The 14,215-nt window shown below is 39.3% G+C and overlaps 1 protein-coding gene across 5 annotated transcripts in view; it reads left to right on the top strand.

The window, feature by feature from the left end:
* The window catches only part of adgrg6 (adhesion G protein-coupled receptor G6), a 103,918-nt gene that overhangs the window by 82,342 nt on the left and 7,361 nt on the right, over positions 1 to 14,215 (top strand). For 4 of the 5 annotated variants that reach the window (XM_056405132.1, XM_056405133.1, XM_056405135.1 and 1 more), the window contains one exon: positions 628 to 783. In XM_056405132.1, the coding sequence (XP_056261107.1) occupies positions 628 to 783 (156 nt within the window). Of the gene's footprint in view, positions 1 to 627; positions 784 to 2,408; positions 2,452 to 14,215 lie in introns of all 5 variants that reach the window. The other variant, XM_056405134.1, reaches the window with a different exon arrangement.

Raw genomic sequence — 14,215 nt, forward strand, 5'->3', positions numbered from 1 at the left:
CGCTGTGTCTAAGTACAGCCTCACAGAGCTGCTAGCATTGCTGCAGACTCATAGTCTTGTTTACATGCTCATTTCAAGCTGTATATTAAGTTAGTGAACTCTCTCTGAAGGAGACATTGCACTGCACTGGAACAGCAGCAACACGAGAGGTGATGCCTGACTTATTTAACCTGCGAAATAACGCGATACATGCCAACAGTGCATTTCTAAAAGAACATAATGAGCTGACTCTTGATGTTAATGTTCACTTTTTAACTGTAATGTTTGTGTTTGAAACCCAAAAATGTCCTGAATCTGCAGTAAATGCACATGAAACCGAGTCCTGATTTCTCAGGACCATCAGGTTGCAGACAGCGGCAGCGAATTAAATGCATGCACATCTGTTCCGTATTACTGATGTCTGTTGTGTAATTATCCATGACAACATCCCATGGTGAAAAAGGAAGGAAGGAAGAAAGGGAAGGGAAGAGAAGGGAGATTCCTGGACAAGATGGAGGAAGGTCAAAGACGTAGGGACAAAGGTGGAAAGAATGAAACCGAGGGTGGGAGTCAGCATCGCGATCAGGTGGTGTAGGTGATCAGTCAGGAGGTACCGACTGATCGTTATGTTTGTTTATCTTCTTGCAGACTGGAGTAAGACGGCCACCAACAACACCAAGAAGGTGAGCTCAGACAACCTGGGCAAGTCTTTGTCCTCCAGCTCCTTTGGCTCCAGCACCGCAAACTGGACCTCCAAGGCTAAAGCTACACTCAACCCCTTCACCAAACGACACAGTAACACAGGTGAGACACACACGCACACACACACACACACACACACACACACACACACACAAAATGACATGAATTTTTTTTTAAATGATCATCTCACAAGACAGAGGAAATAATTCTTTAAAAAAGACGAATGTGAGTGAGATGGAGAAAAACACAAAGATTAAAAAAAAACAAAAAAACATCCTGTGTGGAAAATATGATAAGTCTGAAAAGAAAAACATGAAACTTTTGTTTGATTTACAGCTGAGGGTTTTCTCACAGCAGCAGCTTTGACCTTGTTCAGGCAGCTTGTATCACGTTCATTTCTCTTTGAGAAAACACCGCAGCGCTTCGGCTTTTTGTTTTATCATCACTGTAATAATACATGTTCCTCAAAGTAAGCCTCTTTCTGTTTCGTCCATGAGTAGATAAATCAACCTGTTTCTGTGGTCTGCGTCCAGCAAGATTATACTCTTTAAATGTAGATTGTAATGTAGATTAAATCTGGTGTGTAATAGTCACGATTACATGCAGACTCAAACTATTCTGTCCTGAAACTAACAGCTGATTTCATGGTAAAAGTTTGTAGGTAAATTTGAAAAAAAAGGAGAATTATATTTTGTTTTTGTTGAGTAATGGTAACATTGTCCTCCCAAAGCACCCGTGAGAGGATCTGACAAGACATTAAAAGGGTTTTACTCCGGGTAGTTTATCCAGGTAATTTGAGCCACGGTACTTGGAGGTCAAACTGAAAATGAACTAACCTGAACTGTTGCTATTAATCACAATACATTAATGCATAAATAAGATAAAGCAGACTGGTCCTTCACATTAAATATACTCTCTTATGGTAAAGGTACACCTTGCAATAAATTAACTTCAGTACTTCTATAAAACGTCATTGACTGGGTGTAGTGTTTTACATACTGTAGATCCACATGTAGTCTTCGCAGCTCCACGTGAGCAGCTGCGAGTGAAATGCAAACTTTAACTGCACATGTGTTTTTCATAGACTAGACAAGTTCAAGAAATATCTTGTTTTTTATTGCCTTCCAAAATGAAATGATCAAAAGGAAGTATAGGGCTAAAACTAAGGATCCGTTAATCTGCCTATATTTCCCTCAATCAATCAATTAATAGTTTGGCCCATAAATCACCAGAGAGCCGTGAAAAATGTCCAAGAGCCAAAGGTGAAATCGTCGAAGGTCAATGTTTAAGACTGAGTTTACTGTAATGTAAGACCAGGGAAAAGGACTTGGTTAGAAAAATATCACAGTGTGGGTTAAGATATGTCATGGTTAGAAAATGATTGGGATCATGGTGGTTAACAGACAGCTCCTCCCTAAGACGGTCTGCAGCTCTATAACAACGTCATAAAGCACCTGAACAAAATGACTGATCTCATCATGTTTCTTGGGAGGACGGTGTGTGAACCTGCAACTCTCCAGCTTCCGACCAGCTCCTTTTCTCCTCTTGTTGTTTTCTGCATTGAACTAAAGAATGATGTCTGCATGTAAACATGATTCCTGTACAAGTTTCTTACCATTTAACTGAATGTGATTATTTCAGGTTTGTCTCTGTCGCTGGGGAAAGGCTGAGTAATGTCCTCTCGCGTGATGTTTATTGATGTATCTACCTCTGTGTTTGGTGTGTAGAAAGCTCTTCCCAGCAATAGCAGGAGTGGAGGAATCGACGGAGGTAAAGCTAAAGCTGATTGGCTGATAGACTCCCCGCTTCCAGCATCATGTGATCCGCTCGGTGTTTCCCAAAATGCTTGTGGGTCAAAGTGGATCTGGAAGTTAAAGTTCCAACATTTTAATGTTCAATTTTGATTGAGCAAGAAAAACAAAACAAAATGAAATCTCAAATCTTTCGGGCTTTGCGTAGCAGACATTTTGGGAACGCAGCCACTGTGTGTTGTGATTGGCCGGTCACCGTGATGTCATACACATTCATGCCATCTTGTTCCCAGCCTGAGACACACCGAGTGGGAGGAGGTCCATTTCACCCCCAGTTTCACAACTGCACCCACCCAGAGTGCCCCAGGGTGCAGAAACAAGCACGCCCCACCAGGCTGCATCCAAGCTAACATCTGCCTCATTTAACCGTGATTTGTCTGGAGTTTTAATAAGAGCCGAGTAACAACAGGCTAACGCTGTGGTTCTCATTAAAGTCAGCGACTGATGTAATAATTTGGGTTCGCTCATTACAATGAACACCAAATGTTGAGGACGCTATTGGCATGACGTCAGACATTGTGTTCAGAGTCCAAATATTACATGATTTAACAAACTCCCAATGAGACTAACTGAACCTCTCTCTCTCTGGTTGTATAGATGAAATATCTGTTTTCTTAACTACAGAAGAAACATCCAGCTCTTTTTAAACCCTTATTCCAGAAAAGAACTGTGGGTACATTTGTTTTATGAATCCCAAAACCATTACTGAAGGTAAGAGGAATTGATCCATGCAGGAAAATAATGATCTTTTGGCAGGTAGAACAAATCGATTTTAGGGCGTTATCTTTGAAGAGGAAGAAGAGGAAGAATCCTTTATTCTTCCTATCGTCCACATTTTTTTTCTTGCCAGTCCAGGTAACCAAACCGACGACCTCAATCAGTCCCAAGCCGCTTCTTACTTTTAGTGTCTAATACGGTTTTATTTATTTATAGTTATAGAGTTAATAATAGGACAGAAACAGAACCAGTCAAAAGTCAAAAGAACACCCCCCTTTTTCCAGTTTTTATTGGAATTTCAGCAGCTCATGTCCAGTAAAAAACCTTAAAAAGTACAAAGGTGAGCAGTAAACTGACCAAGGTACAAAAATACAAAAAAAGTTTAGGTCACAAAAACTGAATAATCATGTAAATGTCATAAAAAACTTCCAGCTTTCCTGCCTTGAAAGTTAAAGCTCCATATTTTACACTTCTTCTGTGTTTTATTTGAAGTGTTGATCCATAAGAAGATATATTTGTGGTTTTTAAGAACCAAAAAACCATCTCAATGTAGTTTCACATCTCCTCTCTCAGGCTTCTCTCTGGAGCTCTAGTAACAACAGGTCGGTGAGCCAATCGGAAGAGAGCAGGCTCTGAGTCTCTCCTCTGATTGGCTGACTGTTTTCTGAGTGATCAAATAAAAATACAGCAGATTTCAGGCAAACACCTGAAAACCAAATCGTGCAAGGTTGGATGGTGGGTCCAGGTGGGCGGGGCTTGGGGCGTTGCTGAGAGCAGTGACTGCTTTGTTGTGACATCACAAAGTTCCAGAAGTCCTGACAGCTGGTTTTAAGGCTCAGTTTCTGAATACAGGCTGTGTGCATTTCTCTGTGGACTGAGGCTTTGATACTTTCACAGTGTTAATATAGAATCTAGACCTGATCTATAATCAAACAACACATGGACAGAGACCTTTACACTGTATGGACCTTTAATGCAAAAAAGTCCTTCAGGTTGGAGACTTAAAAACCCTCTGTCTGTACAAACTACACTCTCAGATGTATTTGTAGGACAATACTGTAGTACAGGAGGTAGGACGGTATGTTGCTGTCAGAATGGTGAGAAAATGATGGAAGAGCAGCATGTCTGATTACCACTGTGCAAGGAACGTCACGAGTGACTTCAGCTGCTCCTTGTTTTTGAAATATCCAATTGTTTATTTACATGTTCAAGACATTGAATTATGTCAATTTGTCAGCTGAAAAATTTCTGTGTTCTGTGTTCTTTTGACTGGTTGTGTGTCTAAAGTCGAAAAGCCAAGAATTTATATTCTCTTTATTTCCATGCCAGGGAGAACAGTTTCAAACAGACAGACCTGCTCTGTAAATCACGACTTCTCCTCCTCTGAGAAAAAATCAAAAGGAGACATTTATAGTTTAGAACTTCTCACTCCATTAGCTTATAATTATCATCTTCTCTCTGACACATATCTCTCTATGTATGTAAATGTAGGCATGTCTGTTTTATTTATGTGTGTAAAGGTTTTCCTTTAATACATCTTTTGGCCCCTCACACTGGAAGTTGTGTGATGCTTTTGATTTAACACTCCAGGTGTTAAATCCGAATGAACCGTAATGAAACAGGCTGTAAACATGTTTATTTCTGCTGTAAAGTTGGACATTTTAACATGGGAGTCTATGGGGATTGACTCACTGTTGGAGCCGGACTCTAGTGGCCATTAGAGGAACTGCAGGTGTTGGCACCCTGGTGTTGGCTTCATTTTCCAGCCTCAGAGGTTTCCGCTTGGTCTTTAAAGGACATTTCTAAAGTTTTATTGAATGTTTAATGGTAGTTACTAGGAATTCTAGGAAGGACATTCACACTAAAATCGTTGTGGATTCACAAATAGTTGGTACTTTTTGCACCTCTTGCACTGAAAAGTGTAACATGAGTTTGGCTAGTTTCAGCTGCTGCACATTCAAAGGTCATTTCACTCACATTAGATGCTTTAAATGGTCGTTTCTGTCTCTCCTTGGCTTGTATGGGCCCCTCCCCTGGCTCACATTGTCAATCAAACACATGCACCAGTCACTCACTAGAGAATTTGAGCATGAAAGAGTATTTCAGATACCCAATACCTTCTTTTTTTTCCCCTTCTCCCGCTTATAAAACAATATTTACAATTCCTTAAAAGTCCCCTTGACATGATTTTGAGAGAAAGGAATGACTAATTGTAATTTCAGCTGGCCTTCAACTGTGCATAAATGATGCAGGCCTATTATCTGTCTTTAGTGTTAGGGGAAAATCCATCTTGATCTAATTTTCTGTGAGGGTTTCCGCATAAGAAAGGAAGAACTGAAATAACAGTTAATCTACCACAGCGGTGATTTGTCAATGACATATTTAACTGCAACATTTTTTTTTGTTCCTTGTGCCAAATAGGCCATTTCAAAAACTTGTTATGTGTGAAAGAGGTGTGATAAGTGTGAAAGAGGTTATATGAATTTTGCTTTTCTGCCAGAGCTGAATAATTATCCGGACTCCACAGCTGCAAATGATTTTGTTCATCTTCTGGGTTCTCTGTTTGTGAGTGCTGCTCACTCGCTGACTTGGCAGTCCTCGATGTTGGACTTCCCCGTCTCACACACACGCACACACACACACACACACACACAACATTTACAGTATTACGGTAAATTAGTAATGATTTCAAAATGTCCTGACGGTCAGGCCAATTTGTTAACCAGAGTTCTAAACAAATCTGTCTGATGTTCTTCAGATTCTTGCTAACGAGTAGACAGACAGACAGGTGGAAGTGTTTCTGTCGGGGGGGGGGGGGGGCATGTCACCAGGTGAGGAGAGAGTCTTTATCGTCTTATTGGGAGCTCAGTGGTTTTTCCCCCATAGCTGTGATGAAATATCCTGTTCCACTTTCTCGACTGGAGCTTTCAGTCAGACACTCTACATTCCTGCCTCATCTTTAACTGATGAGACAGAAGCTTTGTGCACAGTAGTATCCACATGCGACAGGTCAGGGCTCTCTCCTTACGTGCCATTCCTGTCTGTTTACTTCCAGCCGCAGAGCCTTCCAGTGCACAAACTAATTGTTACCTTGGAATCCTTTTTGTGTGTTGTTTCGTGTCACCTGCTCAGCTGTGATAACCTACTGAAAGTCTTATGCAGATAATTATCTAATAAATTTTGAAGAGTATAAACCAGTTGTTCCCAATTTGTGGGCTATGAAGATATTCCAAGTGGGCTGACAAATCATTCATTATAAATATAAAAATATTCTAAATTGTAAACATAAATTTAATTATTAAAAAAAAATCTAAAATTATTATAATCTAAAATTATTTTTATATATATATTTTTAATTAGAAATGATATTAGGAAAAAATAAATATATTAATGTTTTAACAATTTTTCAAATGAAATGATATTTGAAAATGTTGAAAAACTCACTTTAATTGTTTATTTTTTTCTTGTATTAAGGCCAGTCACTGTAATAAACCCATGATAGGAACTGTCATTATGTTATGTTGTTATGTTATGTTATCACTGCTGGAACACATCATTTACTTATTCGCTATCTCAGTCTGACTGTGCACTAAAAATTTACATCCAAGGCAAAAAACTGGAGGATCAAAATGGATGGCAGGTTAGCAACAGGAGAGTTATCGTTGAAATAAAAAATGAGAGAGCATCATGAAGGCATCATCTGGCCTCTGTATTGCAATGTTGGAAAAGCTTGGGAACCACTGGGAACAACTTACTACTGAAATGAACAGAACAGTTCAAATCAACAACCAACTCAACTTAATGCTGCACAGTTAGAATCAGTGGCAAATGTCATTATGTTAAGAAAGAGTGTTTGAATGAATGAAATGCTAGTGTCATTCCTCTCCACCATTAACGATCAGGTATATTGTTTCCCCACAATGAAATTCTTTACTAAGGCTGCTTCAAATTTACCATTGATGATTATTACTTTTATTTTGCTAGAATTCTTAATGACATGTACTTTTGTACTTTTTCATCTGCCCTATATATATATTTTGCAATGACAGATTTTTTTGCCACTTGGCAACAACAGAAACAAGCTGTAAATAAGCCAGATTACGTGAAGTCATTTGATCCACTGAGGATATAAATATATATTATATTATTGCAGCTGTAAGTAAAGGATCTTATTACACCTTTTGTTCAGTTTTTGGGAAAACAAAAAGGAACTAGATTATTTTGTTAATAAATAAAATGTAAAAAAGTTGACTATAAACATAATTTATTGTCCCTTTGTCACAAAACAGGTGGAAGAAAGTGAAGAAAAAAGGACACATACCATTTAAACACTGTCCTGCCAGGCAACCAGTTCAGTTTTAGTCTGCGTCAGAGAAATGAACTTATTCCGCCTGCCTGAAATTATAAAGTTGTCACTTTGTTTGTTGAGTGCGGTTTAAGAAATCTTATGATTTAATACTCAGTAGTCATGAGCTGCATGTCTGCAGTTAATGTCGCTCATTCCTTCTTGAGGGAAAATGTGTTTCTAGCGTGTCAGTGAGACAGTCAACAAATTCCTTTCATCACAGAGGCTTTTGGTGGAATCTGCTCATCAGTTAACGCTGAGTGTCGCTGTAAATCTTGGCGTGCGGTTGCTGTGGCACAGTCGTGTGCTTCAGACTTGGGACCACACACGTACTCGAGGGCTTGCCTTGCACCGTATCAGTGTAGTGATCTGTATGTATGAATGCTTTTGGGTGTGTGTGTGTGTCCCGGACCCACAGGAATGGATGCACTTGTCACTTTTTGTTTACGCACACATTCTGCACTGCAGATAAACACATTTGTGTTACGACATTGGTCACATATACACACAAGTATTAGCAGAAACTAGCAGAAGTTTTACACTTTGTTTGGAAAAAGCCAAAACACAAATGCAAAAGCTTTTGTATTTGTGTTGTGACTTTTTGACTCAAAGCTTTATAATGAATAAAGACATGGAATTCTCACTATACAATATAAGAGTTTTAAAGGACATTGTTGTTTCATCATTTCACATTTTTAGAGTCTAAAACCTAAAATGAATTAATTCTTCTGACATGAATTTGTCTGTGTCGCAAATGCCTGATACATCCCCCCCGAAAAAGATCTTTAAAAGCTCTTTTTCCTGCTTCTTTGGTCTCTGCATAAAAACAGTGCAAGCTTCTGGTTGGCCTCCATGCTTGGCTACACAGAAAATGTATTGGATTCTAATAAAATAAACACATCACACAAACCTTATTTTGCGTAGATGCCCTTCTCCTCCAATTTCCTGATTCGAGTTACTTGTGCAGCAGTCGCCCCACTGAAGTCAACATTTTAAGTAGTTAACACTGACCTGTGACAGAGAACTTTAGTAACTTTAGCTCTTTTGGCCACAGCTTTTTGTCTCCTCACCTCACATCAACCTGTATCTGAAATCTACCGTCAAGTTGGACGAAGGATCAGAGCTCCAACACTTTATCCTTTGCGTGCTGGAAACACCATTGCCCAGTGAAGCTTAGTCTTTAAACTATTTGGTCTGAAGGCTGCAGCATTTTGTTCAGTAACCTTGGAATCCCTCGCTCTATCTCCTTTTCGCCAAGCAAACAGACCGACAGTTTATCAAGACTTAGCCAAAGCACCAAAAAATAGACGCTGGCTGATCCTTCCCAGTCATTCCTTGCATTGTTACTCAGTTATCAGCCAGCCACAAAAATAGCTCAGCCAAATACTGAACATGTAGTTCTGCTGAATGATACATGCATCCCGCATGAACTGAGGTAGCCTGTGAAGCGAAGGTTATCGTTTCCAGACAGATTTGACCTATAGGAAACCTCTACTGTATTCAGACTCTCACAGTGCGAGTTTCTGACAACGTTCAATCAGCTCATAGCGGTTATGACTCATATTGGGAAATCACCTGATTTGTGTCCAAGCATGACACAAGGACCTTTTCAAGAACTGTCTTTGTCATTTTGTTGGCAGTGCGCTCGCTAATTTCTGCACAATACTAGAATGTCTTCAGTGACTAAAACCTCTGATTCTGATGCAGCATCTTTTAATACATTCCCCTGAGTAGAAAAGTAAAATATGTGCTTTTTCTTGGCTAGCTATTGTGTAAAACGTAAAGCATGTAAATTCACATTTTTAGCACTGCTGCCAGACAAGCTCAAGACATTGTTATTGTACAGACTTAATGTTAAGATATGGCTGTATGAACAAAAACAAATCATGACCTAACAGGAGAAAAATGATCTTTTAGCATCCAACTTTTCTTACTTTGTACAGTTAGTCATGATTAATGGGCTACGCCTGAGAATACAGTCAGTAGTCAGGACAGAAGAGGGACAGTAGGAGTTATTTTACAGTGTAAACCACTGGGACAAACAAATTCAGGTTAGTGGTTCAGTTTAGCATCACTGTGTCTCACCACAGTTTTAATCTCATTCACCAGAGGGAGGAAACTGCAGTGTGTTCTATGGTCAACCTTAAACTGGAGATACTTGCTCTTCAACCACGCCTTTGTGATATCATCATCATCATCATCATAATCATAATCATAATCATACTATTTTGTAAATTTTGAAAAACCAACAGCGTAGATGGTGACAGTGGTGACTATGTTTCACTCATTTTGCCAATGTGAGAAATCATTGATGAGGAACACCTCCAATATTTTTGAATGTCCGCCAAGATGTTTGATGATTTGCTCTGTCGTTACTCACAACACAGAGCGGAGCGGCTTGCCATCACTCTCCAGCTTCCAAGGCCACATCCCCATATGGTCCTTGGACCGCGCCCATAGCGTTCATGTGCATATAGCATTTTATGTATGCGTAGCATTAATCTCTCCAAATGGACGCAGGATATACAATGCTGCCATCATGTACACACAAAGGCGTAGTTAAAAGGTTGTATTTGGGGTGATCTAATGGCCAAATGGTTTGGGCGCGTACCACATGTGCTCAAATACCCTGAGCGGTGAGACCCGATTAGACTCTGAGCTGGCCCGACCATTTGTTGCATATCTCTGGTTTTATTTGCTGTCCAGGGTTTGAGCCCACTTTAATGAGGTGCAACTGCTCCCTCATGTTGCTGTCTTTTTCAATTGGCCCATTAGAAAAAGGCAAAAATAGAAACCAAACCTTCAGTCTTGGTCAGAAGCCATTGTTATTTGCTAAAATATTGTCATCTGGCCTCCAGGGCTAGCTAGTTTTAATCATCAAACAATTTCAAATAATATTTTTGTAAATGGCTTCTTTGGCTGTAATCTTTGTTAGGAATAACACAGAAGAGGAAGAAAGTATTTTGATTTCTTGGGCTGAATGAAAGAAAGACAACCTCAGTATATCTTTGCTTCAGCACATATTGTCATGGAAATGGTGCCATTTATGTCTTTGGGTGTCTTCTTCCCATAATGTTGTGCCATTCCTAGTAGAAGAAATGTACATGCATAGTGTCATGATACAGAAAGTACTACATTATTCATAGAGTTAAAAAACTGGAATTAACCTAATATATGTAGATTTGCATGTTTAAAAAACTCTTTAAATTATACCTCAGAGTTTCCAAAGTAACCACATCATAGTTTCCAATGGAAAAAGATAAGTATTATCCCAGATCAGCATCTCTAATCTTATGTGCTGTACGCAAAATTCTCTTTCTCGTCTTTCCCTCCTCTGTCTGAGGTCGGACAGCAGCATCTCAGAGTGTCTGTACCAGCATTAGTCTGTCATTGTATAGATTCCAGATGTTTGAGGAAAGAGGATTCATCCATCATGACCGGAGTCCATGACCAGAGGTTTTCCAGAGGTCTTTACTGCGACCCTGGTCCAACCACCTCTCAGTTTCCATATCCGTCCTAAAGCGCACTCAAGAGTGTATTTCAGGCAAACATGGGGAAATATGCAGGATGCAGGAACAAAAACAAACATCCCTGTGGGATATAATAGTGCATTTCAAAAATCAAAATTAGTGGACAGGACCAGTTTCAACATTACAGCGTGGAGCCAGGGGTATAATCAGTGCTGACATAATGCGCAGTGAATGTCAGGATGCGTGAATTAAGGAAGTCGTGACTGTAGCCGACGCCAGCAGGCAACTATCTCTTGACCCCGTAGCTTCGTGTTGCATAGGGACAGCAGTTGGAAGAGATGTTGGGAATCACGTCTTTATGTTGAGCAAGACAACATGACAACTTCATCCCTGTTTTGTTTAATTAGGCAACGGATGGAGCAGTGATTCAGTCATGCCTTTGTCATGCCAAGGAAGACTTTTGCTGTAGAGAATGATTCAGACACAGGCTAAATTATTGCCTTCTTTACAGCGTCTCACTTCACGTTTTGATGGGTACCAGAGGGCCAGAGCACAGACAGTATGTGCTTGATTTGGCCCAAATTGTATACATTGCTCCATTTGTTGGCTTCGAATGTATAAAACTCTAGAGGCTGCTAGTGCTGGTCCAAATAGCCTGAAACGCTTGATTAAAATGACATGACTATAAATTTAGGATGACATTCACAACAACTACACAAAGTTATTGCTGTAAACCTGATTCCTTCAATTTGCAGCTGCAGCATCTGTAAAGAGCCTGAACTTGATGTACTTTCGTTAATTGCTTCAGAAGTACAATGGCATTGGGTTGCAAATGTCAAAGCACCTGTCTCCTGTATTTACATTGGTCAGACCTGGTCTGTTCTCAGAAAAACTCAATAGGTAGTGCAAGCCATAACCATGAACAACTTAGGGCAACTACTTATTGGTCCCTTTAAGGGATTGAGAAAATGGTGTAAAGACTTGAAAATTTAAGTGAAATTTTTAAAAAAAAAAGGACAGACTCTGTAGTTCACATAGTTGGAACAACTTGTTGGAACACAAGTGATGCCGTTTATCTTTATACAATGCACAAGTTACCATAATGTGTTTTCGCCACTCTTTCACCACTTTGAACGGGAGGCAGATTACTCTGCAGATAAACTGAGCCAATTATAGTTTTCACAGCAGTTAAAGAATCTATGTCAAAACAGAGCTGTTCATCTTAATGTTTTCATTGGCGGCCTAGACAGAACAATGGAGCTGACTATGAAGCTTTGTACCTCAGACACTGCATGTTAATTGTGTACCACCCGTCTTTCCATAATGCTTCCCATCCTGTTCTTTGAAGTTGAACCAAAACATATTTAAACCCATGACAATAGCGGAGAGCATTCAAGGTCCAAATAACACAACAGCATAATGATTTCCAAACATAACACTCTTTGTAGGTGTCTTTCTACATCAGGTATGCACACATTTTGAAAAGTGATCTTGGGATCAAGTGGAAAATTAAATCCAAATATACGTTTATAGACAAGGCTGCTGCTATGAAGCCTCAACAGACTTAGTGTGGCTTCACTCAGCCTGGTTGTATGAACCGTTAGCTCATAAACCCTTTGAAATAGCAAGGATCTGCGAAGGAAGAACGCCAAACCAACCAACCGCCTTTGGAAAAGAAAAAAGAAAAACTAACAAAAACACCAGACAACAACCAGATTGCCTGGCACCGTTACTAGATATAAATAAGGAAATAGAGACTAAAAGGCCTGGTACAGATGGTCAGCCTAACCGCTTTGCAAACATTTAGCCCACTTTTCCTTTGGAGCATACATGGCAGCCTCCAATGGAAAAATAACAAAAGGGAACTATCAAGTGTTAGAGGTGTTAGTGAGGTGTTTTTACCGCACAGATATTTATTGAAAACTGGTCAAAAATGTTGGTGACAACTGTAGTGAGAATAATAAGTATCGTGGCAGAGCCCTAGCCAAAAAGCATCTTAGGACTAGGAAACAGAACCTTCATCTGTTCTCAAGTATTAATTTTAAGATCTACTTTCTCGATCTCATCAAAACCCAGAGACTTAAGTAATCTTCATCCACAGATAGAGCTGGCTCACTCATCGTCATGAGACCCAAGTATGGAATATTGGTCACATAATAACACTGAGAGAGAGTGGGAGATGATAAACATGAAAAACTGTCTTTGACATCAGATCATTGATCTTTGATCTTTGATCTTTTTCAAGGCGTCGACTGACTCCTGCTAAATACCTTTGACCTCTTCCCTGCTGTGACAGGTTTTGGCGTGGTGTTCACAGACAGCTGATGGTTTTTGTTTATGGGGTGTTCATTCAAGCTCTTGTTCAGGTTCCCTGTCATTTCACCAATGTAGTACACTAGTGCAAGCTTTGTATTCCGGCAGGGGTCCTCTCTTTAGGATGTACCAGCAAAGGTTAGCGCTTAGCATCAACCGTTCAACAGCACCCTGACTCCTTGTGACTTGAAGACTCTGGCTTTTATAGTGTTTCATAAAAGTATCTCAAATCTTAGTCGACTTATTGTATAAGATCTCTATGTTTAAGACCAACATCTCATTCAAATCTAATGAACCGTTTCTTATATTTTTTATATTTTAATAATACATTTTTTTTTGAAGGTGGTTACTTTTGCTTCCAGTCTATACTTTGGATTGTTTGAGTTTAAACCGATGGTGCCAGATATTATTGCACTTCTCTCCTCATATACACATGCAGTGAATGTAAAATAATACATTTTGTTTCTCACTCACGTTTTGCCCTCACCCACATCCCTGTTCTTGCTTTACTCTCTTGTCAAGTTCATTTAAACTATACTGTGCATATGTATGTAATTTAAACCATGTCGTGTTTTTTTTGTTTTTTTTTTTGTGGTGGAATAATAATGAATACCTCTCCTATAAGTTAACGCTATGTGAAAGAGAAATTTCAACATACCACCTTAATTAAAGCTGTAATACTATCCCTGAAATAATAGTTTTAAACTTGTAATAATACTAATACTTGAGTGGTAAATAATGAGTGTTGACATGCTTTATTTGACTGAACCTTTATACCATCAAGGTCAAACTAAATGCATTCAGATGGCTCATTCTCACACTTACTTATAACAATTCAATGATTATTGCATAATCATGTCATAATCCTTTTGTGTCCC

Source organism: Seriola aureovittata, chromosome 19 (assembly GCF_021018895.1).
Source record: "Seriola aureovittata isolate HTS-2021-v1 ecotype China chromosome 19, ASM2101889v1, whole genome shotgun sequence".
In the NCBI taxonomy this organism is placed as follows: domain Eukaryota; kingdom Metazoa; phylum Chordata; class Actinopteri; order Carangiformes; family Carangidae; genus Seriola; species Seriola aureovittata.